Consider the following 12,185-nt stretch of genomic DNA (forward strand, 5'->3'; position numbering starts at 1 on the left):
TGAGTGTTACAATAAATCAGGGAACAAAAATCTCCACAAGCCATTGAATATGTTTCCCTGGCGAGCATAAATTCACCCATGGAGGATATACAGTGGCTTGCAGTGGCTAGTAACTTTTAAGGCCTGGGTAGTAGCATACGATCTCAAACTTTAAGCTGTTCATAGACAGATGCTCTTCACAATAAATGTGTCTATACTTTACATGTCAATAATAAAACACAAAGAGCAATGCAGAATGAGATGTTATACTGCCAAAGATTCTCTACTGAATTTGAATGGCTGTTTGTTAAATTGTAGAGTACAATGATTTTCAGCCAGCTACTTAGCCAGTTTTAAGCATTATGCAGCTATTCAGCTGTCTAAGCATCGTGGGAAATTTAGCAGCAACATCTGGACTGCCAGAATTGTTGAATCAAATTGTTACCAGCATTTATTTATCTCATGAATAAAAGATTGATATATTAGCTGCAATTCTATTCCTGTACGCACTGCAAGGTACACATTTTCAGATGATCCATGTTGCAATAATTAGAATTTTGATGAGAAAGGGGAATTATGTCCAATAAATCCGGATTGTAGGATTTGCTGTAAGTGTCCTATAATCTCTGCTATATCATTTGTTGATAATATCACGGGAGATCTGAGAAAATCTAAAGACAGCTCAGAAACTAGCTCAGCAGGACTACGACTGTGTCTGCACATCTCTGGGAGTTTTTCGACAGAGTGACCTCAAAAGAAATGGCTCGTGAAGAATCTCTGCAGAACCTCACCGCTGGAGATGCACAAACTGTCAAGGTTTTCATGCCACGGATTGGTTATACTATCCTGGCTATCATTATGGCAATATTTTGTACTGTTTCGCTGATCCTGAACATCACAGTCATTATAGTAACTTTTAAATACAGACAACTCCGACATCCCATTAACTACTCTTTGGTCAACCTGGCTGTCGCAGACCTCGGAATAACAATATTGGGAGGAATGCTGACTGTAGAAACAAATGCGGTTGGCTATTTTAATTTGGGAAGGGTTGGTTGTGTAATTGAAGGATTTGCCGTTGCTTTCTTTGGTAAGTACATTTAATTTCTAAAAATTGAAGTGTCATGCAGGAACTGATAAAGTTGCATGTTAAAAGTAATATGTCATCTATACATAGCGCCTCCAACTGGAAGGAAAAATATAGACAAAGAATTGGTTAATAATTGAAGATTCCAACTTTTCAAATGTTTTATAGGCTTTGTGTTTTGAAAATAATGGGGAACCAATGGACTGACTGATGAACAAGAATGAGATTCACTATATCACATTTGCTTATAAAAAAGAGTTGGAAAGGAAATATCCAGAAGGGCTAAAATAATGGCTCATATTTAACATTTTTTAATAATCTTTTCAAATTATCATAATCTGTAAGAATTTATTTTTCAAATTATGTATCTACAGAAGTCCCTAATAAAGTCTATCGGAATATTTGGAGATAAATAATTTTAAAAGCTTTTTTAACAGAGTATAACCATTTAAAAAGCGCATCCAAAAAATATTAAATCAAAGTTGAAGTAGTTTAAATGTGACATTATTTAAAGTATGAAGATGGATTCATGTTGTGAAGTTGAAGGTGGAGCATGGTCTTGTTTTTTTGAGACGTGAAGCTTAAAAGTAGCAGGGTCCATCAGGGAAGAGAGTATAGTGACTGGCACATGATTGTACTACGTATGTTGTGAGGTCAAGGCAGAAGATGTAACTTAGCGTTTCATCAGCATACATGATGATATGGGATTCCAAAGTTTTCTTTCTCATCAGGAGAAGATGCATAAACTGAGAAGAGAAGACAACAAGAATGAGGCCTTGAGATATCAACAACAATGAGAGATAGTGGAGAGGAGCTGTATTACAAAGCAATAGCTATAGGTGCCATATATTAAAGACGAAGGGTCGAAAGAGGATGTGTTTAAAATAGGGGTGATGAACACCTATTTGTAGAAATCAGGGTATGTTCGATTGGTATGAAAGAGATTGAAGAAATGGGGAAAAAAATTGTGTTAGTATGGTGGAGAAGGAGAAGGTGTGGAATCATAGAATCAGCATAGAATTTGCGAGATTAAATTGATTAAAGAAAGAGGTTGATTAAAGAATTGAGAGAATAAAAACAATCCTCTGTGTCTAAGGCAAAGCAGGTTATTTTACTTTTAAAATTAAGAGGAGGAAACATCTGATTGACTATGTGAATTCATTTTAAATTAATTTTGAGCATTAGGTCTTGGACTGGAGAAGTCAAGGCCAGAGGAACATTTTCTGTGGTTTGTGTAACTGAAATAAAGAGGATATAAAGTAAATACATTTTTATAGTGTCATATACTCTAAAGCACTGTAACGAACTCTGGTATTTCGTATACCCGTTCGTGTGGTTCCTCCCGAACTGCTAGGTATTCAGCGATTATAAAATCAAGAGAGAGCGTAACAATAAGGCTGCAACCCTTTAAGGGGATCCCTCAAAAACCCTTCAAATACAATAAGGATAGAAAGATAAAGGTTGCACCAAAATAGACAAATAAAATATAGTAAAATGAAATTAAAATATAAAAGTCTTAGGTGAACAGATCTTCTTTAGATCAAATAGTCTATAAAGTGCTTGTTCAGGAACAATGTCCTCGCTGTCCTTCCCCAGGGGGATCCAATGTTATGAAACGATAAAACAGATAAAAAGACCAAATAGTGAAGTACGTCCAATATGGTACAAGAAATAATAAAAGAAGATGGTAATGCACTTACATGTATTAGAGCTATAGCTAGCTCTAGTATGAAAAGCGTACAGCGGTATGATCCCCGCTTATGGGATATGGTGCAGGCTTCTTCTTTCAAGGGTATGTTCCACACTCAAATAAAATAAAAGAGAGACGACCAATAGTGCTCACTGGATAAAACAGTGTAAATAAAATAAATAGAAAGGTACTCACAAGAGTGGAGCAGGCAAACTGCTCCTTGACGACAGCGTTGGTGGTATGATCCCCACTTTGGATTACTGGCAGCTGCCTCCTGTGTTTCCCAGCACTGTATCCACTACCTCCTCCAGTACTGTTCATATACACACACACACACACAGACTGCTGAGTCCATACACACACAGACTGCTGAGTCCATACACACACACAGAGACTGCCTAGTCCTTACACACACAGACTGCTGAGTCCATACACACACACATAGACTGCTGAGTCCAAACACACACACACACAGACTGCTGAGTCCATACACACACACAGACTGCTGAATCCATACACACACACACAGACTGCTGAATCCATACACACACACAGACTGCTGAGTCCATACACACAGACAGACTGCAGAGTCCATACACACAGACAGACTGCTGAGTCCATACACACACACACACACACAAGCTTCCTCACTAGCAGACAGACAGACAAAAACGCCACCCCCAAATGCCGAGGGCAAATGCCTTGTTAGCCTTGCGGCTAACTGACATGCCGGCCGGGCGTGCAGGCTGCTGTGCACTGGCGGGCGGGCGGGTGGCTGACGAGGGAGCTCTTCCCCTGAGCATTCTGCTCAGTTCCCTCGCACGCCGCCCACAGAGTGAGGCTGGAAGCCGGAATATGATGTCCAGCAGATAGCCCGCCAGTGCCGCCCGCCTAGCAGCCACTGGACCACCAGGGAGAAAGAGACCCCCCCCCCCCAGCATTCCCAAAGGTAAGGAGGCTGGGAGGGAGGTTAAATAAAAATATATATATTTATATGTTAATGTGTGTGTGTGTGTCTGTCTGTTAGTGTGTCTGTCTGTTAATGTGTGTCTGTTAGTGTGTGTGTGTGTCTGACTGTGTATGTGTGTGTGTCTGTTAGTGTGTGTGTCTGTTAGTGTGTCTGACTGTGTGTGTGTTTGCCTGTTAGTGTGAGTGTGTGTGTCTGTTAGTGTGTGTGTGTGTGTGTCTTCTAGTGTGTGTGTGTCTGTTAGTGTGTGTCTGACTGTGTGTGTGTGTCTCTGTTAGTGTGTGTCTGACTGTGTGTGTGTGTCTTTGCCTGTTAGTGTGAGTGTGTGTCTGTTAGTGAGTGTGTGTCTGCTAGTGAGTGAGTGTGTCTGCTAGTGAGTGAGTGTCTGACTGTGTGTGTGTCTGTTAGTGTGAGTGTGTTTGCCTGTGAGTGTGTCTGTCTGTTAGTGAGTGTGTGTTTCTGTTAGCTAGTGTATGCGTATCTGCATATCCTAGGGCAGCACAAAACCAGGATACACCACTGCACCTGAGCATATCAAGCCTACCTGTCACTGGAGGCTGTTGCAGGGTGGTCAGACAGCCATCTTCTTGCCTTTCCAGCAGCAGCAAGGTCTGCTGCTTAATGGCAGAGGTGGGGCTTATGTGTGGGAGACGGTGCTTAATTTGGGGGCGGGGCCTGTGCCGGGGAAGCTGCTGAAAACACCCAGCACTGTTCCAGCCCCTCTGTCCTGCATTCCCTCGACTGTAACAGACTGTTACAGTCCGAGGGAATATAATTTAAACACATGGCCAGTAGGTTGCTGGCATTTGGGGGGGTCCAAGGGGGCGCACAACATGATGTAGGGGGGGCCATGGCCCCCTCTGGCCACCCCTAGCGACGCCACTGCATGCAAGGGGTCTTCATCCCAACCAAACAGGGGTCCTATCCCAGGATCTTCTATACCAAAGCACGGGAAAGAGGGTCGCCGTCCCTTTGTCTCCCAGGTATAGAAAGTCCGCCACCCCCAGCAAGGGGCCTCCCACCAAATCCAACAGGGGTTCTTTATCCCAGGGGCCTCCATACCTGGGAGCCAAAGCACGGGAAAGGCTCTAGTCACTTTGTCTCCCAGATACGGAAAGCTTGCCAAAATAGCCAGTGGACCAGAAGTGTACCCACCAACCTCAGGGACCCTCACGACGGTACATTTCCCGACCAGTCTCTGTTCGCGAGGTTCCCGTGCGAGAACCCCACAAGGGAAGCGTCTCCTTTAGCAATACAAATGCTCCCCCTGCTTGGCCACCCAGGGGAGCACTCATTAATTACTTCCCTTGCGGGTTCACACTTATTTGAGTAAATTTCTTAGCACTTTAATTGTATTCTGTGCCTTATGGTGCACACTATTTTGGTTTTTCTTTTTCCTTTTTCTCCTATATTTCTGGAGGGAAAATACCACCATCTATACTTACAAGTGGGCACTACACTATAATACCCTCAGCCCATATCTGCAGAGATACTTATGTTTCCACTATTTGAGTGACCACAACCACCAAGAACCACACTATATCCATAGGTGGGGATTGTTCCGCCCAGCCGTTGAAGTTGGAGCTGCAATTTTAGCTCCAGGAAATTGTGAGTGTGTTTCTTTTGTTTTATTCTATTTATTTGGACAGTGACATACTACACTATTTATTTTCGTTAAGGACACTTCAGGGGCTGCACCACTCCTTGCACTTTTATCTGTTTGTAGACGGGACAAAAGACCCTGACTCCGGTGATTTAGCTGCCATTTGGACTTTTCCAGTTATTGCTTAGCGCTGAATACCCTTTAGCTTTTTCGCCCGTTTCAAAAATGTAATATTTGGTCTGCAATATAAAAGGTCATAAAGTTAGCCTTTAAATATTGCTTTTCATGTCCCCTGGCATCAACATTTTCCATTTCACAAATCATAAAATAATTTAATAACACTATAATGTTTGCAGATGAATACTGGGCTGTACTATAAAACCCTGTTCATGTTTTATTTCACTATGAATGATTCCTAATTTTCTCTGTATTTAAATTTTAAAGATCCTTGTGAGCCTATTAAACAAAATAAAAATTGTAAATATAAAAGTCAAGTGATTACAAGTGGAACATTACATCCCATTTCACAGAGTAACACAGAGTAAAAAGACTGCATAAATAACTTCAACCCATCAGAACAGTTTCCTATAGACTTGGAGATTTGTTTTAGGATGAACTGCAATTTATCCGAATTTTGGCCAATTGAGTGATCATCTAAATTTCGTATTATCCAAAACGACATGTGCAAGAATCTCAGAACAAACAATTAGCACAAGCTCAAACATGCTAATTTCCATTTGGAATTCAGAGTGCATTTTCTAGCAGAAAATAAAAAGATTATAATAATTTGAAAAGCTTATCCAAAAAAATATTACATTTTGTTTTTTGTTTGTCATTATGGACAACAAGTTGACTGTACTGATACCGGAGAAACTGACGGAAGCGAAGCACAGAGAGATGGACACAGGTTTCTTCAGGAAGGAAGAGATTCTTTATTGGATCACCGATCGGGACTCAGAGGGACTAGCGTCACCAAAATACCACAAGTTCTGAGCCCCGGACAATAGTGCAGGCTCCTTATATAGGCACATAACTCCTCCCATATTAAGCTCCACCCGCACATTCTCTTGACCAATCAATACAAATAAGAATTAACTTCCTGCTTGACCGCATGGCTTGTCCAGCACAATGGAGGAGGGGAATACTACATCCTGTATTCTTGCACATGCTCCGTACACTACTGATCGTATCTTGCCTCGTGCAACCAACTGATCGATACGTCAGCATATGCACGTACACATGCCACGTGGTAATCTCGGCCTACTAAATTTATTTTTACCGAGATTCCACCACAGTACCACTGTTCATCTTGATGCAATAAAAAAGACTATTGATGGCTGGGGTACAGCCACTAAAAGTTGATGTTGTTTACATCTCAAGTGAAATTTAGCCATTAGATGAAAAAAAGGACAAAGAGTAAAAAAATCTATACTTCCAGGAAGAATTCTTTCAGACACTTTGACTGCAGCTATTGAGGAAGACAAATAAGCAGTGATACTTATTGTGCCTGTGTGGGAATGAGAGAAAGCCTGGGTCATTGATTCTAGTGTGAGACTAGGTTTAGCTTACTGCTGTATCTATCTAGCCACTACCAATGGCACTTGAAACAACTTTGAGTGACAGGTAGGAGATTGCTATTGTTTAATTGATCCCAGTCTAAGACTGGGATTATTGCACTGCTGTGTCAGTTAACTTTGCTAGCAGTCAGTGGCACTTAAAACAACTTTGAGTGGGAGATAGGACATTGTCATTGTGGCATTGATATCGGACTAGGTTACCAATATACCAATTTTAAAAAGGCTTTTTTGTTAACTATTTGTAGAAAGAAAATCTTTTGAGGGCAAGTGTGTTCAGTAGAAAGAAAGAAAAAAGTTAATTTGGCCTCGTTATGCTATGTAAACCCTGAACACGAACCAGGACTCGTCGGGGGTGTGATTACCTCCTAGAACCGGGGTATTTAATAGAGCTTGCCGCATTTGCTCATTGCCCTGTCGTGGTTCTAGCCAGTCTAGTCACTCAGTGCTCTTGTATGTCTATTGTCTCTTTGGTTCTGACCCGGCTTGTTTGTATCACTCTGCTTATCTCTGTTATCCTTTGACCCGGCTTGTCTCTGGCTTACCTGTCTTCTCGTTCCCTCGACCTCGGCTTGCCTCTGACCATTCTCTACTTACTCCTTACGTTAAGTCCGGCCATTCTAAGGTCCGGTATACGTACCTACTACACTTTGTACTCTGCGTGTTGGATCCCTGTCCCGATCCTGACATTACGACAGGGCCAATGGATCCTGCAGGTACAAGTAGTCAGCTTGGTCCTTCCGATCCTAGGTTTGACGCCATGGAACATAGAATGGATCAGATGGCCTTAGCACTACAGGCGTTATTATCTCGTCCTAATAACCCACCAGAAGAGGTGCGTAATAATTCTATCTCCCCTGTAAGTTCAGGTTTAGAGGTAGCCACTGTAGGTGCCTCCTCTCGTATTACCCCACCTGTACGTTATGGTGGTTCTCCTGAGAAGTGTCGAGGTTTTTTAAACCAAATCAGTATCCACTTCGAATTACAACCCCGTTCCTATCCTACAGATAGGGTGAAGGTCGGATTTATTATCACCTTACTCGTTGAGAAAGCTCTGAGATGGGCCAATCCGTTGTGGGAAAATGATAATCCGTTAGTATATAATTATAATGCCTTTGTAGCTGCTTTTAGAAGAACTTTTGACCCTCCTGGTAGAAAGGTCAATGCAGCCAGATTACTGTTGCGCCTTAGACAAGATAACCAAACTCTTGTGGAGTATGCACTAGAGTTTAGGTCCTTGGCGGCAGAAGTTAAGTGGAATGAACAGGCTTATATAGACGTATTTTTAAACGGATTATCAGATGTAATACTTGTTGAGGTTGCTACTAGAGAGCTTCCTGAGAATTTGGAGGATTTAATTTCTTTTATCTCTCGCATTGATGAACGCTTAAGAGAGAGACAGAACACTCGAGATAGAACCTGTAGACCTTCTTTCAAACTAGCTCCCTCATTTCTAAGTCCTGAGATCAAAACCTTACCTTTTCCAGAACCTATGCAGATAGGCAATACTCATCTCTCAGAAGAGGAGAGACAGTACAGGAGAAGGGAGGGGCTGTGTATGCACTGTGGAGTCAGAGGTCACTTACGCCTAAATTGTCCTAATCGATCGGGAAACGCTCGCACCTAAGTTTCTCTAGAGGACAGGCCTTGGGTGTTTCTATTTTGTCCTCTACTCATAATTATAAAGATCATAGGCTTGTGCTACCCGTTTCCTTAACTTGGGAGAGGGGAGTAGTAGAGACTGTGGCATTGATAGATTCCGGAGCTGCTGAGAGCTTTATCGACCAAGTTTTTGTCCCTAAACACACTATTCCATCTCAGTTAAGGGACACGCCCTTGGCCGTTGAGGCCATAGATGGTAGACCTTTAGTTGAGCCTGTGATTTTTCATGAAACCATACCCGTTAACTTAACTGTTGGTATTTTACACGAGGAAGACATATCTCTGTTACTCATTTCATCTCCTTCTGTTCCCATAGTCCTGGGGTATTCTTGGTTAAAGAGACATAACCCTATTATTGATTGGGAATTAGGGGAGATAATCTCATGGGGTCAGAATTGTCAGGAGAAGTGTTTACAGAAAGTCTCACCGCTTTGCATAGTTAATGCATCCACTCAGTCTACCGACCCTACAGAAGTACAAATACCTCCACTGTATCTGGACTTAAAGGCGGTATTTGACAAAAAGAAGGCCGATACTTTACCCCCACACAGGTCCTTTGATTGTAAGATTAATCTACTCCCTGGTACCATGCCTCCCAGGGGCAATGTATACCCTTTGTCTACTAATGAGAACTTAGTCCTAGAGGAGTATATTCGTGAAAATCTAGACAAAGGATTTATTAGGAGATCTTCCTCCCCTGCCGGGGCTGGTTTTTTTTTTGTTAAAAAGAAGGATGGTACACTGAGACCTTGCATTGACTACCGAGGTTTGAACAAAATAACCGTTAGAAATGCCTACCCGATTCCTTTGATTACCGAGCTCTTTGATCGTTTAAAGGGTTCCAAGATTTTCACCAAGTTAGATCTCAGAGGGGCATATAACTTGGTGAGGATTCAGCAGGGTCACGAGTGGATGACGGCGTTCAACACTCGATATGGGCACTACGAGTATACCGTAATGCCTTTTGGTCTCTGCAATGCGCCGGCAGTATTTCAGGACTTGATCAATGAAGTTCTTAGGGAGTTTCAACAGGACTGCGTTATTGTATACCTGGATGATATTCTTATACATTCTAGGGACATTGAGACTCACCACAGACAAGTCAGAAGGGTTTTGCGCAAACTTCTTCAACATGGCTTGTACTGCAAACTGGAGAAATGTAGTTTTGATCAGTCCCAGACAAACTTTCTTGGTTATGTGATTTCTGGGGAAGGGTTTAAGATGGATCCGGATAAACTCCAGTCCATTTTAGACTGGCCCTTACCTAAGGGTCTCAAGGCCATTCAGAGGTTTATTGGATTCTCCAATTATTATAGGCGCTTCATTAAGGGTTACTCGTCAATTATTGCTCCTATCACCAATATGACCAGACAGGGGGCTGACACTAAGAATTGGTCTACTGAAGCACTTCTTGCTTTCAAAACTCTCAAAGAACTTTTTGCTTCCGCACCAATTTTAGTTCACCCTGATACTACTCTGCCTTTCCTACTCGAAGTAGACGCCTCAGAGACAGGTGTAGGCGCTATCCTGTCCCAAAGGTTAGGTGTGGATAAACCATTACATCCATGTGTTTTTTTTTCCAAAAAGCTATCTGGCCCGGAGAGCAGATATGACATTGGTGACAGGGAACTACTAGCAGTTATCATGGCTTTAAAAGAATGGAGACATTTATTGGAAGGGACCTTACATCCTGTTACTATTTTGACGGACCACAAGAACTTGTCCTATATTGGGGAGGCCAAGCGATTGTCCTCCAGGCAAGCTCGTTGGTCTTTATTTCTCACCCATTTCAATTACGTACTCACTTACAGACCTGGTTCTAAGAATTCTAAAGCCGATGCTTTGTCTCGCCAATATGAACCTTCTACTGTGTCTGAGCCAGTGTTGTCCTCTATAGTCCCCAAGTGCAATATTATCGCCAACACAAGTCTTAAAATTCATTCTCCACTGCTTGACCGTATCATGAAGTTGCAACATCTGGCACCTAGGCAGACTCCTGTGGCAAGACACTTCATTCCCCCTGAACTCCAAAGGGAGCTCTTACAGTGTTTCCACGAGAGTAAGGTGGCGGGGCATCCTGGTATTCGCAAGACATATTCCTTAATCTCTAAAGATTTCTGGTGGCCTTCTTTACGAAAGGATATTAAGGATTTCATTGCAGTGTGTGAGATCTGTACTAAGACTAAGCAACCTCATACTCTTCCATGTGGTCTATTACAGCCCTTGGGCATTCCAGAAAGACCATGGTCCTGTTTGGCCATGGACTTTATTGTTGATTTGCCTATTTCTAAAAAACAGACTGTTATTCTCACTGTAGTCGATAGGTTTACTAAGATGGCTCATTTTGTGCCTTTACCTAAACTTCCGACTTCTCCTGAATTGGCGGAAATATTCGCTAAAGAAATTTTTCGTTTACATGGGATACCTTCCGAAATTATTTCTGATAGAGGTTCCCAATTTGTTTCACGTTTCTGGAGATCTTTCTGTTCTCAATTGGGCATCAAATTGAATTTTTCTTCTGCTTATCACCCTCAGTCTAACGGAGCTGCTGAACGTACCAATCAAAAAATTGAACAATATTTGCGTTGTTTTGTCTCCGAACATCAGGACGATTGGGTCGGTTTGATTCCTCGGGCAGAGTTCGCACACAATAATCTTGTTTGTGATTCCACTCGTTCTAGCCCCTTTTTCATGAATTATGGCTTTCATCCTTCCATTCTTCCCTCGGTCTCTCCTTCCCAAGGGGTACCGTCGGTTGATGTTCATGTTGCCAATCTGAGGAAGTTGTGGGATCAGACTCGACAAATTCTCCTACATAATTCCATGTTGTTCAAGAAACACGCTGATAAACGCAGAAGGGCGGCTCCTGTTTTTGTTCCTGGTGATAGGGTATGGTTGAGTACAAAAAACATTCGTTTAAAGGTTCCTTCTATGAAGTTCGCGCCTCGTTACATTGGCCCTTACAGGGTCCTGGCTCGTATTAACCCGGTTGCGTATCGTCTAGTACTTCCATCTGCCTTACGCATCCCTAACTCTTTTCATGTTTCCTTGCTGAAACCGTTAATTTGCAACAGATTTTCCTCCACTGTTTCCTCTCCCCGTCCTGTTCAGGTTGAGGGCCAGGAGGAGTACGAGATCAACTCCCTCATCGATTCTCGAATTTCTCGAGGGAGGTTACAGTATCTTGTCGACTGGAAGGGATATGGTCCTGAGGAGAGGACTTGGGTACCTCAGGAGGATGTTCATGCTCCTCGCCTCGGCTTTTCACTCCCGCTTTCCATCTCGTCCCGGATGCTTCCGCCCGGTGGGCGTTTCTGAGGGGGGGGTACTGTCAGGGTACCTGTAGTCTCTACCTCTGATAAGAGGAGAGACTTAGACGTTTTCCCGTTCAGAAGGGCTGTTTCCTCCGTTCCTCGCGGTCCCTCCGGCGATTACACGCCGGCCGCGAGGGATCCACGCCCTTTTATGACGTGACGCTCAGTAGCCGACGTCATGACGCCAAGCCGGCTCGACCTGCCACTCAAACCCTGAACACGAACCAGGACTCGTCGGGGGTGTGATTACCTCCTAGAACCGGGGTATTTAATAGAGCTTGCCGCATTTGCTCATTGCCCTGTCGTGGT

General features: G+C 42.9%; 1 protein-coding gene across 1 annotated transcript in view; it reads left to right on the forward strand.

Moving 5' to 3' along the window:
- Window positions 1-738: 738 nt before the first annotated feature.
- Window positions 739-12,185, forward strand: part of LOC134569248 (parapinopsin-like) — a 54,834-nt gene continuing 43,387 nt past the window's right edge. Inside the window, exon 1 of the mRNA XM_063428163.1 lies at window positions 739-1,069. Coding sequence (XP_063284233.1) covers window positions 739-1,069 — 331 coding nt within the window. The remainder of the gene's footprint in view (window positions 1,070-12,185) is intronic.

The sequence above is a fragment of the Pelobates fuscus genome, chromosome 7 (assembly GCF_036172605.1).
Source record: "Pelobates fuscus isolate aPelFus1 chromosome 7, aPelFus1.pri, whole genome shotgun sequence".
In the NCBI taxonomy this organism is placed as follows: domain Eukaryota; kingdom Metazoa; phylum Chordata; class Amphibia; order Anura; family Pelobatidae; genus Pelobates; species Pelobates fuscus.